At 34.1% G+C, this 15,895-nt stretch overlaps 2 protein-coding genes and 1 pseudogene across 2 annotated transcripts; 1 reads left to right on the forward strand and 2 right to left on the reverse strand.

The window, feature by feature from the left end:
* Nucleotides 1-3,310: 3,310 nt before the first annotated feature.
* On the forward strand, nt 3,311-4,274 carry LOC113766267 (annotated as a pseudogene).
* Nucleotides 4,275-5,967: 1,693 nt separating this feature from the next.
* Nucleotides 5,968-6,835, reverse strand: LOC113766268 (60S ribosomal protein L23A-like). Its single transcript, XM_027310477.1, has 2 exons — nt 6,829-6,835; nt 5,968-6,377 (listed from the first exon to the last, which is right to left on the reverse strand). The coding sequence occupies exons 1-2, from the start codon at nt 6,833-6,835 to the stop codon at nt 5,968-5,970; spliced, it is 417 nt and encodes a 138-aa protein (XP_027166278.1).
* A 6,469-nt stretch (nt 6,836-13,304) lies between these two features.
* LOC113766269 (cytochrome P450 71A2-like) lies at nt 13,305-15,636 on the reverse strand. The gene is made up of 2 exons (XM_027310478.1): nt 14,716-15,636; nt 13,305-14,086 (listed from the first exon to the last, which is right to left on the reverse strand). The coding sequence occupies exons 1-2, from the start codon at nt 15,634-15,636 to the stop codon at nt 13,475-13,477; spliced, it is 1,533 nt and encodes a 510-aa protein (XP_027166279.1). The 3' UTR covers nt 13,305-13,474.
* Nucleotides 15,637-15,895: the final 259 nt, after the last annotated feature.

Here is a 15,895-nt window from a genome sequence, read left to right on the forward strand (position 1 = left end):
CTACAAGAAAAAAGGTCATTAGTGACAACATTTCTTTGTGACGACAAAAAGTCGTCACAAAATGAGGTTGTTTAGTCACGACTTTGAAGGTTGTCACAATTGATTCAAAGCAACTGAGTTTTCAGTGACAACTTTTAATTGTCGTCACAAAACTACTTCGCGCCATGGGACTTGGAAGGCGCGAGTTTTGCGATAGTGACGACTTGATAAAAGTTGTCAGTAATTCTACCACTTTCTTTGACAACTTTTCGTTGTTGTCACTGTTTATGTTTATTGACGACCAATTTTTGTCAATAAAACTATAGTGTAGTTAGTGACAACATAAGTATCATCACTAACTTGAACATCTCTAATGCATTTATTTAATTGTGAACCTCAATATTAATTTATTTTTTTTAAATTTGATGATTTATTAACTATGACTTTATTTAATTGTGAGCCTCAATATTAATTTAATTTTTTTTTAAAATTTGATGATTTATTAAACTAGTCATAGTTACTTAAATATTAATTTAAGTTATTTACGGACGACTTTTTGTTGTCGTCACTGATCACGAAAAAAAAAGTTATTAGTGACAACATTTTGTAGTGATGACAATAAGTCGTCACAAAAGGAGCTTCTTTAGTCGCGACACCTAAAGTTGTCACAATTGCATCAAAGCAACCAAATGTTTAGTGACGACCCGTTATATTCGTCACAAACTACACTGCAAGAAATATGGTCATTAGTGACAACATTGTTTAGTGACGACAAGGAAAGTTGTCATAATTGCTCAAAGCAACTAAGTCTTCAGTGACGACCTTGAAAAAGTTGTCACTAAAATGATTTCTATAGTGACAACTTCTAATATCGTCACTGTCACTCTACCGATTCGGATTTAGTGACAAGAATTAATTGTCACTGTTTAAAGTAATTATTTTTAAGTCACTTTCATTAATTCTACTGTGTCACCCTAACTTTTGCGATTTAGCCCCAAATGTTGTAAAAAATTCCATTAATTCCATTATGATACCTTAACTTTTACAATTTAGCTCCATATGTAGTACACCGATTTCTTTAATTCTATTATTACTCCCTAACTTTTGTAATTTAGCCCCATATGTAATTCACCAATTTCATTAATTCTATTATGGCACTCTAACTTTTACAATTTAACCCCCATATGTAATACACCAATTTTATTATTTCTATTATGGCACCCTAACTTTTACAATTTAGCCCCTATTTTTTTATTAGGAAATTGCGAATGGTATCTTGATAAACTATGCATAAATATTTTATAATTTTCTCAAACTTAAGTAATAATTTGTTATAAACTCTAAAGATATATCTTTCATTACAATAGTTATAAGGCAGGCAGGTCTTTTTATCAATGGAATAAGAAATTTATGCCAGATTTATCTTTTGTACTACATGCCAAGTAGTATTAGCAAAGGAATAACAAAGTACTACAAAGTAATTAACAAAATAGCCTTCAGAGAGTGTAGTTTATGGGCAAATGAGCATTATCTATTCAAAGTACCAACTTTTTATGGGTATTTTACTTTCAAACATATAATTTATGTTAAATTTATAAATGTTTGTAAGTAAAATTCAAAAAGTGTTACACTGATTTCTTACAAAACGAAAACTGGCAGGTTATCTTTTCAACATAAATTAAATTTTTTTTAAAAAGAAATGACCCATAAAGTACCAACTCTTTGTGGGTTTCCTCCATTACATGAACAAATATTCTGCTCTTTATGGGCATTTCACTCTGAATCATTTAATTTATGTTAAATACATAAATGTTTGTAAGTAAAATTCAAAAAGTGTTGCACTAATATTTTTATGAAAGGGAAACTGGTAGGTTTTGTATTTAACATAAATTAAATATGTGAAAGCAAAAAAAAGAAAGAAATTACCCATAAATCTATGTCTTGCAAATCTATACTAGTAAAATAGTTTCAAACAAAATTAAACATTAAAATAAACTGTAATTTATACACATTAAAATATCTGTAATTTATACACATTTTGCAACTACTACTTTGTGTTTTCTCTGTAATGAATTTTTTAACTATTGAGAACTTAAGTTTTGTCTTGCAAATCTATACTAGTACAATAGTTTTAAACAAAATTAAACATTAAAATAAATGTTTGAAAAAGAACAAAAGCACATTTATTACTTGCAGTAATGTAAAAAAATTTTCTCAACCATTATCAATATTTTCACAAAACTATTAAAAACTAGCAATTGACAATATTAAAAAGGGATAATTTCAGAAACCTCCCCTGAAGTTTCTGACAATTTCACTGACCTCCCCTGAGGTTTCCACAATTACACTGACCTCCCCTGGCAGAACTTGGGACCCAATTGCTGACATCATATAATGCAAAATTACTATTATACCCAAGACATTTTGTGTTTTGGATAGTATTGGATTGCATTTCTATTTATTTAATGTATGGTTATGAAATTTGTAATGATATTACTCTTGGATTGCAGTTTTGGTTTGCACCTTATTACTGTTAAGGTTTTATAAATGACTGTTTTAGTTCTTGGATTGCACCTTACCTCCAAAATTTGGGAATTTACCCAAATTTTCCATTTTCTAATATTCCTACAAATATGCAAAATTATGCATATCCCTCAAATCTACCCAATATTAATGTTTTGTTAAACTCTAAATAACAAAAATATGAAATATATTATTTAAATATATTTTAGTTACACACAAGTTGGATGGGTAACTAGTGTGTCAGAGAGTTGCCATAATCTCCTTAAACCCGCATGCGGGTTTAAAGAGTATTCGGATATTCTCATATGCACCTATGCAAATCGAACCAACCGGATATCTTATCCGTATCCCATTTTTTTAAATAAAAATCTTATAAATTTGAAAAATAAAATCAAATTTAGATGTATTAGGGTTTTAAAAATATTATATAAGTGATAAAAATTTTATAAATTGTAAAAATAAAATCAAATTTAAATAATTAAATGTTATATTTGCATAAGAAATAATACAATAATCATATATTAAGTACATTTTCAATTATATGAAATTAACAAATTTTGCCACCTATGTTGATGAAAATTTTTATTTTTTGCTAAAAAATAAAGAATAATACTATAGCATTAAAAGGCAATTCGTCAGGCAAATATCCTTCAAAAGGCAATGCTACTTTAAACATATTTTTCTACTTTTGCCCACGTCAATTCATCAGGAAAAGTTTTCGTTTTCCCACCATTTTTTTACCACCAATTTTTTTCCTTTTCGCCCAAAAAAGAATTTAGACGGACATTAACTTATAGTAGGTTGCAAAATGGCCTTCACAAAAGCCCCAATCTTCATCATCCTCTTCCTCATCACCCTCCTCCCGATCTCCACCAATTCTCAAGACCCCAGTTCGGATTTGCTCTTGCAGCTCGAATCCCTCCAATCCCAGTCCCCCAAAGGCGGCGTTATCCATCTCACTGATTCCCTCAAACGGATTCTATCCATTCCAACTCATCGTCCCTGTGCTTTCCTCGTCTTCTTCGACGCCCAACAACTCCACTCCAAACCCGAACTCTCCCTCCCTTCTCTCAAATCCGAGTTCTCCCTCGTCTCTAAATCCTTTTTAGCCAACAACCCTCCAACTTCTCACTCAAAACTCTTCTTCTTCGACATCGAATTTCAAGAATTCCAGTCCTTTTTCGCCCTTTTCGGAGTAAATTCTCTGCCCCACACCGATGTCAAGAAAGACTCCGTCCAGATAAATGCATCAGATTTCTCGAGGCTCGCCGAATCCATGGCTGAATTTGTCAAGGCCAAAACGAAGCTGAGCATTGGGCCAATTGATCGCCCCTCTTTGATTTCTAAGAAGCAATTGATGTTTCTCATTGCTGTTATTCTGATTTCGGCTCCATTCTTGGTGAAAAAAGTGATTTATGGGAACACCCTTTTGCACAATAAGAGTATTTGGATGACCGGAGAGATTTTTGTCTACTTTTTCAGTGTCTCCGGTTCAATGCATAACATAATTAGGAAAATACCCATGTTTTTGGTTGATAGGAATGACCCTGGGAAGTTGGTTTTCTTTTATCAGGGGGTCCGGGATGCAATTGGGAGCTAAAGGGTTCGCGGTTGGGTTCTTGTACACTGTGGTGGGATTGTTGCTGGCTTTTGTTACTCATGTTATTGTCTATGTGAGGAATAGGAATGCTCAGAGGTTGGTGATGTTTATTTCCTCCTGGGCTGTTCAGATGATTTTTGTTGGCATTCTTGTCGCATTTCTGGTTTCTTGATTTTAGTTTGTTCTACCATGTTAGTTTTTGTTAGTGTTTCAGATAAGGAAAATTGACGTTTTATTTTTGGAGTAAATTAACAATGTACCTTTTATTTTGCTTTTGTGCTCATATTCTGTATTTGCAACTGTTGATAAAAAAATTGAATCATGTAATTGGCAGTGATTTATGTATCTTTTTGGTGTTGTCTTGGTGAAATGCTTGTAATAAGCATAGCAATCACTTGTTTTCTCGTTTTCTATGGTATCTGTTCTAGATCTTCTTTCACATGTAGATATGGCGTTGAGATAAGTTTCCGACTAAATGAGGAAAGGTGCAATTTTGAATGGTAAACCTGCGGCCAAATTGCAAATCACATGCCAAATTATGAACTAGAGCTATAAGTTGGCATTTGCAGTTGGTAGTGGGTGTTTCTTCAGGAGTTGGAAGAATTTGATTCACAATTCCATAACATTTTAAAAGGCTATACTACGTACTCAGTAATTAGACTAGAGAGGATGATGCTTGAGTGCTAGAGCTTAGTGCAAGAGGATACTGCTATATTATTTGTGATATAAGTAATTCTCAATCAACTTGCACAACGGTGATCTTTATGGTAGTTTTCTAGTTCGAGTAAGAATAAGTACTTTGTAAAATCTGTTTTGCTTGCTTTCCTGGAATTTAAGTTTCATGTCTTACATGGTAGTTTCATGTCTTACATGGTAGTTTGTTCTCCATATAGCATTATTTTATACTATATAATCACAAACTTTTTGCTGGATGTAGGTTGGATTTTCTGTTAACGGAGTAATAATACTAACTTTTATGTGGGTTTTGAAGGCATTCCTTGAGGTAATACCTTTTCTTTTCACACGAATGGTTCCCATTTTTGGTGCCATTCTTGAAGTAAATTTCATTGTGAATGTTTTGCAATGTCCCGCCACTTGCCTAACTTACTAGTTTGATTGGAATACAATATTAAGGGGTGCTGGTTTTCTATGGAATTAATACACCATGACAAACAGCAAAAGTAATTTCAGAGATCTAGAACAAGAAAGTTGTTTTTTGCTTTTAAATGGCAAAGAAACATTCTAGTTATGTTGGTACACATTGCTCCTACTTGACACCTTATATCATGATCAACGTTACTTTGGTTATGATACTTGACACCTTGTATCCTCTGTGGTGCATTAGTTTGGATTGTTTTGGTTTAGTTTAGTTTAGTTTATTTGAATGTTTTAGCTAAGCAAGTGAACTGAAGTTGCTTTTCCTTTAGTGTTGTGCTTATTGTCTTATCAACTGGTTATATTGTTCATAGCAGTACTTATATCAGTACTTGTTATAGTAGTGCTTGTTGCCTTATCAACTTGTTATATTATTCCTTTGAGGCTGAAGTTTAATAGTAGTACTTATTTCTTGAGCTAATTTGGTGCATTAGTTTGGGCCTGATTTTGATTTTCCTTGGGGCTGATTTTGAATGTCCAGCTTTAATTATTGAGGTTCTTATTGGATTGCAAATTTTAGCTAAGCAACCGAACTACAAGAGATATAGTGAAATTGGGAAATGGCAAGGTTTAGTGAAATTTTGTCTGATGTTAAAAATTCCCCCTTGTGTTGAAATTTGGTATTTTTTTTTCACGACAAAACAGCCTAGCAAATTGTCACACTTAAAAGACAGTATCTTTTATCGGAACAAAACAATGACTAAATTCGTTTATATTATTCCAATCTTGTTTGCCACATCCAAAGCATCGTAGTCTGGAGTCAACCGAACATATGCTTTCTTTGTTCCATCAGACCTGATCATAGTGTTCACTTTCTTGATCTGTATGTCGTACATCTTCTTCACTGCATCTTTGATTTTCTTCTTATCAGCACGGATGTCAACTATGAATACCATGGTATTGTTATCTTCAATCTTTTTCATGGCAGATTCAGTAGTCAAAGGATATTTGAGAATCTGATAATGGTCCAACTTATTCCTAGGAGGAGCACTGATGCGTGGGTACTTCGGGTTCCCGTCCTTTTTCAATGTCTTAGGACGATGGAAGGTAACTTTGGTCCGGATCTTCTTGGCTTTCTTCTTAAAAGTTGTCCCAGATTTGACAAATTTGGCAACCTTGGCTATAGGGTGTTGTTGAACTTCATTATGATATTTGAATGCTTATATGATATTTTGACATTTCGTAATGCAATGGATGCATTCATTTGCTAATTATAAATCATTGTCATTTTTTTCCATTTATAGATATAATTGTTGTAGGAAAATTTTCAATTTTCATGGTGATAAAGAGTTATCATTGAATCAGAATTTTTCATTAATAACAATATATAGTTGCACTTAAATGTTCGCTTTTGTTTATATGCTGATTTTAAGTTTAAGGATGGAGTGTAATTACTTGTAAGATTTTTTTTTGTTTATTGGACCAGTTGTCACTAGATTTGGTTCAAGAATGGCTAGCAGAGAATGCCAAGGAATCAATATTGGGACAGGACATGAGTATTAGTGGAATAGCAACTTATCAGCCATTTGATGGATTGATGGAGTTGAAAGTGGTAAGTACTTTGACATTACGTCTCATTTCTATCTGTTGTGCAGTTAATACTTGTTGAGTTGCGTAAAAACCTCTGAAATTTATTGCATTTCCTGCTTCTACTGTGCAAATTTTTCTGAAGCAATTTCTGTTCTGAAGTGCTATTGACTCTATTAAAATTGAAGGAGAAACTTCCCATGCAGCAAGTAATTTGAATGAATGCCTTCTATCTGTTTTATGGTTAATACTTGCTGGGTTGCATAAGAATCTCTAAAGTTTATTGCATTTTCTGCTTCTACTGTGTTAATTTTTCTGAAGCAATATCCATTCTGAAGTGCTATTGACTCTGCTAAAATTGAAGTAGAAACTTCCCATGAGGCAAGTAATTCGATTGAATGGCTGCTTTGATGATGTATATTTAATTCATATGAAGTATCTTTTGGTAAGTGCTTTAGAATGAGTAGAATCTTGGTGAAGAATCTCCACTTGCGATACAAAATTGAGTGTGAAGCTAGTTGATATCCTGATTCTATCTAAACTAAAGACAGAAAAACAAGGGAAAGACATTCGAAATGAAGCAAATATGTCCTGCATGAGTCTAAATCATTCTGTCAATGCACAAAATCGTGTCATGAAGACAATCTTTGGCAGATGTCACAGCACAAATTAGTCATGTATGTTGTACTACTTCTTTGAACTACTGGAATTTGCAATGCGTTCCATTGGTAGCAGAGTACAGGCAAGAAAATGAAAAACTAGATTAAAAAAATTCCAAACGTATTTAAGACTCAGGGCTTGCTTTTGCCTGCCTAAAGTCTCAAAAATCTTGAAAATGATTACTGTTTCATGTTTTTTGGTAATCAATTTGTGGTTTTCAAACAATGAATTACAAGTTTGGTCACTACAATTTGTTGTATGTGATTTGTCACTTGTAAATAATGGCTTTGACATTCCTGTGTATCCTAACCAAAGTATTGTGTCTACATAATTATGATATTGACAAATGTGCTTAATGAACACTAGTTGCTAACTCACTTTAGTTAAAAGATGATAGTTTTGAATATGTTTCTGCTTCTTGTAGTAGCACTTTCTCTCCCCCTGCCACTGTTGGAGTCTTAAAAGTAATTATTCTGGCAATAAGTCCACAGGTTACTATTAACATGGACTCGGATAAAGTTTGACTTTTTGGCTCTAGGTGTAGCTCTTATAGCTTCCAGCTATTAGGATATCCAATTTGTCTCTTCAATTAGCCAACTTGCAATCATGTGTACGGTGCTTGGACTTGCTTTTTATCTTGTTGCTGTATATGCTGATTTCACTATTCTTGTAGGCAGTAGTTGGATTCATGTCTCAAGTAATGGACAAATTAGTATCCTTCAAAAGTGCTTGGTAGGTGATAAGGCTGCTTTTTCTTGTTTATTAGACCTTATGTATAGTTACATATTTTTAGATATATGAAATCCTATGACATTCAAAGCTTCAAAGACTACTTTTGGTCTAAAACACAGTGAAGTTTGCAAAGTTGTTTCTCATAAATGTGGAATCGTTTGTTGCTGTCCTTTGACATCTTAATATTAAAATAAAGAAGTGGAACAATTCTGCCCATATAATCCTTGGCTCTTAATGAATGTTATTAAACTTCCATCCTCTAGTAGACTCTGTTTCCGAACTACCCATATAATGTCTCTTTTTCTACTCTTTGTATAGCCACTATCTAGATGAGACTTAAAACAAATGATTCACTTTATTTTTTGGTGACTCCTTAACTAATTTTCCTTGTTTTAATTTTTCTATCATCTACTAATAACTTTACTATTTTATTGCAGATATATTGCTCATTTTAGAGGTTTGGAAGATTAGCAGTACGGCTTACGTGTCGACTCAAAAACTATGGTTATAGTGCTATCTTAAGTTTAGAAAATGTTTCGGTAGCACGGAAAATGTTTTGGGACTTGGAATTGTTTTTTAGTGTAGCCTTGACTTATATGGCAAAATTTGCTCTATTGAAACTTATCAAACTATTTGTAGTGTGATGTTGCACTTATTTATGACATTTGAATATTTAATATGTTATTATGGCATTTCCTATTGTAACGGGTGTCTACGTTTGTTATTTATTAAACATTGCTGATGTTTTCATTTTTTAGATATTATTGTAGTAGGAAAATCATCAAACTACACATTGCAAGGTGTTGTAAATGAGTAGCATTTCTCAAGCAGGCTGTCTTTATTGACAATTGTTGTTGTCACTGAATCAAAACTATTCATTGATAAGAAGTTGTTGTCACAGTTGATAAGGGGTTTATTGACAACAAAATTGTCACTAATTAATATATACACTGACTATGTTGCTTCATGCATCATTGACAAGAAAGCATGTCGTCACTAAATTTGTAGCTTTTATTGACAACATATCTTGTCATAAAAAAGTTTTTATTCACTGACGACTTTAAAGTCGTCACTGTATACTTTTACCGACGGAGATTCAGTGACGACTCTGTGACAACCGAAATGTTGTCAATAAAAGTCATCAGTGACGACTTTTTGCTTTTTTGTGACGAAAAGTAGTTGTCATTGATGACCAAAATTCTTGTAGTGACAATGGAATGATCATGGTGTTTGTATGTCATTTGTCTTGAAATAAAATACAATAGAAGTAACTCTGATGTGAAATATGCATGTTTTTCAATTAAATGTTCTAAAGATCAACCTTACTCTGTTAACTTTCTCGGTACCAATGTTGAATAAGTCATAAAGTTAACTTGGATGAATATTTTTTTTAAATACCTTCCTACTCCTTCCCATGCCCTTTCAATCTCAATTGTTGCGTACAAAATTTAATCTTGAATCTGATAGCGAAGAGAATTCAATGAGCCTTCTCCTAATCACTAGGCTGACGCCAATGATAACTTGGATCAATGCATTACTATAAGAATGGTAAATTTATATCACTATATAAGAACGGTAAATAGGTGAATTTATATCACTATATAAGAACGGTAAATATATGATCTCCTAAAGGTGCAAGGAAATATGTCTTTCAAAGATGTTATTGATAATGGTGAGTGGAATATAATCTTGTTGGGTCAACTGCTGCTAGTGGAGGTTGTTCAAGAAATTGCGGGTATGGCTGTTCCTTCTAGGGATGTTCCAGATGCCATGACTTGGGTTGTATATACATCGGGCAGGTTCTCTTTATTCTTTGCTTTCCTGGAGATACGGGATGCTATGTATTCTTCATTCATGTCTAAACAATGTTGGCATACACAGGTGCCATTGAAAATTTCATTTTTTATGTTGCAATTGATCAGGGGTAGGTTGCCTTTGGATGATGTACTGATGAAGTTTCAATTTCATATGCCGTCCAAATGTTTTTGCTGCGTGGACTCTCAAGCTGAAACGGTAAAACATTTGTTTTTGTAAGGGAGCTGGTAATGGCCGTGTGGAAGTTTTTTGGATCACCTTGTGGAATTCGTTATGCTAGAGATCATTTGCATGTGGTCTTGGCTAATTGGTGGTATAAACCAGCCAAGTCCGAAAGATAAAAATTTATCTTTCGTCTTTTGCCTATTTTTATCTGCTTGAATTTACGGAAGGCAAGGAATATAGCTTTCTAGCAAGGAGTTCTTATGGATTTTCATTCGGTGTGTCGAGCAATTGTTAGTGATTTGAGGTCTACGTATTGGATTAAGGTCAGGGAATTTCACAATATTATGCCTTGGCATCGTTTTTTGGAACTAGTTGAGAAACGATTGGATCATTTAACATCAGGAATTTTTTTTGGCAATCCCTGCAGAGGGAGGGGTGTTGAAACTCAATATTGACGGATGTTCGAAAGGAAATCCAGCCATGTGTGGTGGAGGGGAGATACTCCAGGATTCAATGGGGCGCTTACATTTTGCCTTCTTCTCTTTCTTCGGTAAGGGTACTAGTATATAGGCGGAAGCTAAAGCTTTATTATTAGGGATGAAATTATGTGTTCAAAGAGGATTTATGCAGGTTATTGTTGAATCAGATTCAATGGTATTTGATGTGCACGGGGTATACATATACAATTAGCTCATCCACAATCAAGTTTTACATTTATAAATCCTAGATACCCCACACGCGATTTTTCGCAAGTATACAAATGGTGAACGAGTATAGGGTATTAAGGGTTGATTCCACAGGGAAGATTTTTAATTACCAGTGATTTTCAAACTTCTTTATTATTTAGACTACCATAAATATAAAAGTAATAAAAATAACACTAGAAAATTCCTAGAGATATGGAACTCCTTACTACTCTTGCAAATATGATTACCGGTTAAGTGAATGCTATTATCTTGGCTAGTTATAACGTAATTTCCTAATGTATGTGAAACTTATTCTCGTAGTGAATCAACTATACTTATAACTAAACGATACCTACTCTCATGGTTATGAAATTAACTACAAGCTCATTTCTTCTATGAAATTACATGAAACAAGTCACTAAAACCACATAGGTGCACTTCTACTCTCGTGAGTGTACTCCCTAAGTTTATCATTTCCTTGAACTAGCGTTAAATTCCAATTTTTATTGTAAACTTAACACCTTAAGATTATCACAATTAAAGGCCAATTAATCATGATTAGATAAGCAAAAGTGATAAATAACTTGCTCAAAATAATATCATCAAATAACCAAGTAAACATCACTAACAAGATATAGAAAGTTCATCCATACTCTAGGCATAAACTTTAGCAAAACATGAAAATAAGATCCCAAACTTGTATTATAGCTGAACATGAACTTAAATACAAAAGAGAAAGTGATAGGAGAGATGTCACCTTTGTCACATGAGATTCAAACTTTCCATCTTTGCTCCTCAATCTTCATTCAAATCTAACTACAAATACAAGAAGGATAACCTACACTAACTATACTATACTACCCTAATTAATGAACTAAGGAAACTCTAGTGAAAGTCTACATTTTTTGTGAGTTTCTCTAGCCTTCCAAAAGTTGAGAAAATGTTCTCCAAGGTCTCTATTTATAAAGGAATTCAAGCTCAAGGTGAGTTGTTGAGGTTGATGTAAATTGTTTCTAGGAATCACCAAAAGATGCTTCTTGAATTCTCTATACTTACTTGCTCAGTTCTAGCCGGATTTCTTGCAGATAAATTGGTCAAAAAACTTGTGTGAATAGAACACAAGTTGTAGAGCCGCAATTAGGGATCCGAGGTCGGATCGCTCAAAATTCCCCTCAGATCTCATTTTTTTTCATTTTTATCTTCACTGCACATTAGGACCCGAGGCCTACAACATAGGGATCTGAGCTCGGATCCTTCCCTCAAATGTAGCGTCTGATTACAGAAGTTTATCCAAGGTCGGGTTTAGCACAGATTCTAACTCGGATTTACTTACTTTGTTTTTTGTCTAACTTTAACTAATAATTTCCTGATGATAGAGCTGAACTAGCTCTTCTGTAAAACATGAAAGTTGTAGCTCTTTGAGTTATATTTCCAATGCATCAAGAATCATCCAATTTGGAGCTCTTTGGACAAATAATGACCAAATTACCCTCGACTGGTCAGGGCTCTGTTTCAGCTTTCGACAGCAGAGTTGCACTTCTTTATTTCGACTTTTTGACTATGAAAACAACTGAAATGGATTTCGATGCCTTCATATCAAATGTATATCTATCATTAGTTTCAAAATGATTCAAGAATCACCTCAATCCAATACTTGTATCTCAAGATATAGCCGAAATACCACAATGTGTCAAAGCTGTGAAACTTGCTTCCTTTTATTCTTGATTGTATTTCTTCTCTTGCATTTCATATTCTCTTTTTATCACTTTAAACCATCATCAATTATTCAAATATCTTCTCAAATCACTCCATTTAATGATTGAATCATTAAACTACAAAAACATGAAGTTTTTACCATAAAAATCCATAGAAATGCAATTTTTATCACTTAAACCATAAAATACATATTTTCACTAGAAACTTAGTTAATTAGTTATAAAACTAATTAAAACACACCAAAACTAACTAATAAAATACACTAAAAAATACGTAAAATATACACTTATTAGTATTAGTACGGATTCTAAAGGATTATTATCGGTGCTCGTGGTCTATTTGTAGTGAGGTGGCGCAGGTTTTTGAGTTGCCTAGGGGTGGTTTCCAACTCCAACATTGTTATAGGGAGGCTAATAAGGTGGCAGATTTGTTGTTGAATGAAGGTTGTTCTATTTTAGAAACCGAGATTTGTTTGTCTGAACGAGTAGCTGACTTATTGATGATGGCGAGGGGAGAGTATAGATTGGACAAGTTAGTTTTTCGGTCTTTTCGTAGATATAAAATTGCTTGTCAATGTTCTTAATTAGTCATTTTATCATGTACTATATGAGGTAAGGTTGATGTCCCCCTCGTATTTGGTTTGTTTCTAATAAAATTTGGGCCGACATTCAAAAAAAAAAGCCCAAGATAAGCACACCAAAAAGAGGGACTAAGCCACAACGAAATTTCAACATTGTCGGTGTGAATTGTGTATAACTTAACTAGCATTATTAACTATAGTTACATCGTGCAAATAAGATAATGCCAAACGCACCCCTTATTCGGTATCCTTAAGGCATAGTATACAATAACCCATCACTATAGTCACTAGCAATGAAACAAAACAAGTAAAGCTGAAACATCATAAACAAAGACATTAGCAAGAATATGGTGTGGCAATGGCATGCAGAGGAAATTTTCTGTGGACTGTGATACCAAATGATTCGGTCATGTCCAACTCGTTTGGATTGATTCCATCGGGTGATGTAAAGTTAAATTTGTTGACCAGTTTTGCCAATGCAAGTTCAGTTACTGACATGGCGAAGTTAATACCCGGGCAAACTCTTCGTCCGGCACCAAACGGAATTAACTCAAAGTTCAAACCATGAAAATCTACACTCGAACCCAAAAACCTCTCAGGTCGAAATTCTTCAGGGTTCTCCCACAACAATGGATCTCTTGCAATTGCCCAAGCATTCACAAGTACCTGCGTGTTCTTTGGTACATCATACCCCATTATTTTGACGTCTTGATTCGATTCTTTAGGACCCAGTAATGGAACTGGAGTATGAAGTCGCATAGTTTCTTTAATCACTGCTTTTAAGTACCGCATTTTCTCCATATCAGCTCGAGTTATTTCTGGTTTTCCTTGAGTCACATCTCTTACCTCAGCCTGCAATTTATGCAAGACTTTGGGGTTCTTTAGAAGTTCTGACATTCCCCAATCCATAACTGAATGTGTTGTATCAGATCCAGCACCAAAGACATCCTAAATAATGGAATCAAAGAAAGTGTTGCATTAGAACATGTTTCGATTATACAATGGCAATAAGCCTTTATTTCTATTGTGTACCAATCCAACTTTATTCAAAACCATGTAGTAATCAAACTTTATCAATGGAATGATTTTAAAATCAATAAATATAAGCTAGCTTGGGCTGGCTCATAGTCCAATAAAGAGCCTAAGGTTTGTGAGCTTTTATAGTTCTAACGTATATATGAATATTTAAATGGGTTGAGTTTAGGTTTGTCAAATCTCGATTGACAAAACCCAATTATTACTCCATTCACTCATCAATCCAGGCTTCATAAGGCTTAACTCAACAAACCTGAATATTTATATGTTTGAGTGGTTAAAACTGGTAAAAAATTTAGAATTTGATGCAAGTTCGGTTGTGATTTATATGTTGTACGACTATTGATTTCTTACATAATTTGATTTATGCTAATATAACTTATATAAATATCACTTGCGTACTCTAATTTACTGATATAAGTATATACCAAATTTAAAAAATAAGAATAAAATGACCGTATGCAACCACACCAAAATCAACCATACTTGCCTCAGTCCCAAAGATTTATTACCAATGCAAAGAGATGTAGAGAGAAATTTACCAGGATGATAGCTTTCATGGCATCTCGCTCAAGAGCAAAGCCCATAGTCTTTTCCTCGTTAATCTCAATCAAGATATCTACAAAGTCTTGGCATCTTTCCTCAGTAGTAGAGTCGCTTTCAGCCTTTCCTTTCCTCTTATTCATGTGCTCTTCTATCACACCCTCCAGAAATCCATCAATCTGTTTAACCGTTTTCTTCACTTTAGAATCCAAGCCATTGAAGCGATTAACCCATGCAAGCGAAGGAATATAGTTTCCTACATCAAAAATACCCAGTAACTCACCAAACACCTTCAAATTCTCCATACTTTTCCTCCCATTTTCTTCCTCACTATACTTCCTCCCCAAGGCAACCCTACAGATTATATCATTTGTGAGAATTAAAAACATGTCACTTAAGTTTACAGCTGAGGAAGAACACATTCGGCTGATCTTCTCGATCATGAGTGACGTCTCTTCTTCTCTGACATGTTGAAAAGACTGAATCCTTTTGTTACTCAAAAGATGAAGCATAGAAATGCTTTTTAGTTGTCTCCAATACTCACCATATGGCGCAAAAGCTATGTCTTTGCTTCCGTAAAAGAGTTTATCTGGGATGCTCGATTTAGGCCTGCTTGCAAAGGATAAATCATGGGTTTTCAAGATCTGGCAAGCTGCATTAGAGGAAGAGACAACCAGCATTGGCTTGCTTCCCAGTTCAAGCAGCATGAGTGGACCATATTTTCTTGACAGTGATTGGAGGGAGCGATGTGGAAACTGGCCAAGCTGGTGAAGATTGCCAATAATTGGGAGCTTTGGTGGAGATGGTGGTAACTTTTTCTGGGGTTTAGAAGCGGCATAGAACCATTTGAGAAGGGATAGAAGGAATATGAGCAAGGAAAAAATTGAGAAAAATGAAAGATCAAGATTTATCAAAGCCATGTGGTATATGAGCACGCATTTGGCTGTGATGGTGTTCTCTTTTTATACTAGTTTTTCAATCTCTTTTACCGTAGAAAATCCAATAAATCTGGGATTCAATTGAAACTTAACTCCAGACAGTTGAACATTGAATAGAAAAGTCCAAGTCCAATTCTAGATGGTCAGGGCTATCAGAATTTTTTTTGGTTATAATTAGGTGCACCGTATATGGACTGGAGGCTGTCAGAATCTTCTTGTTACAAAGTCAGGTTTTACAAAA

The sequence above is a fragment of the Coffea eugenioides genome, chromosome 3, assembly GCF_003713205.1.
Source record: "Coffea eugenioides isolate CCC68of chromosome 3, Ceug_1.0, whole genome shotgun sequence".
NCBI classification, from domain to species: Eukaryota; Viridiplantae; Streptophyta; class Magnoliopsida; order Gentianales; family Rubiaceae; genus Coffea; species Coffea eugenioides.

Bases quoted from the DNA above. Each gene is read 5' to 3' on its own strand.
- LOC113766269 (XM_027310478.1), bottom strand. From the start codon at position 15,636: ATGGCTTTGATAAATCTTGATCTTTCATTTTTCTCAATTTTTTCCTTG. The intron at 14,087-14,715 runs GTAAATTTCTCT...TCCATTATTTAG, and splicing joins CCATGAAAGCTATCATCCTG to GATGTCTTTGGTGCTGGATC.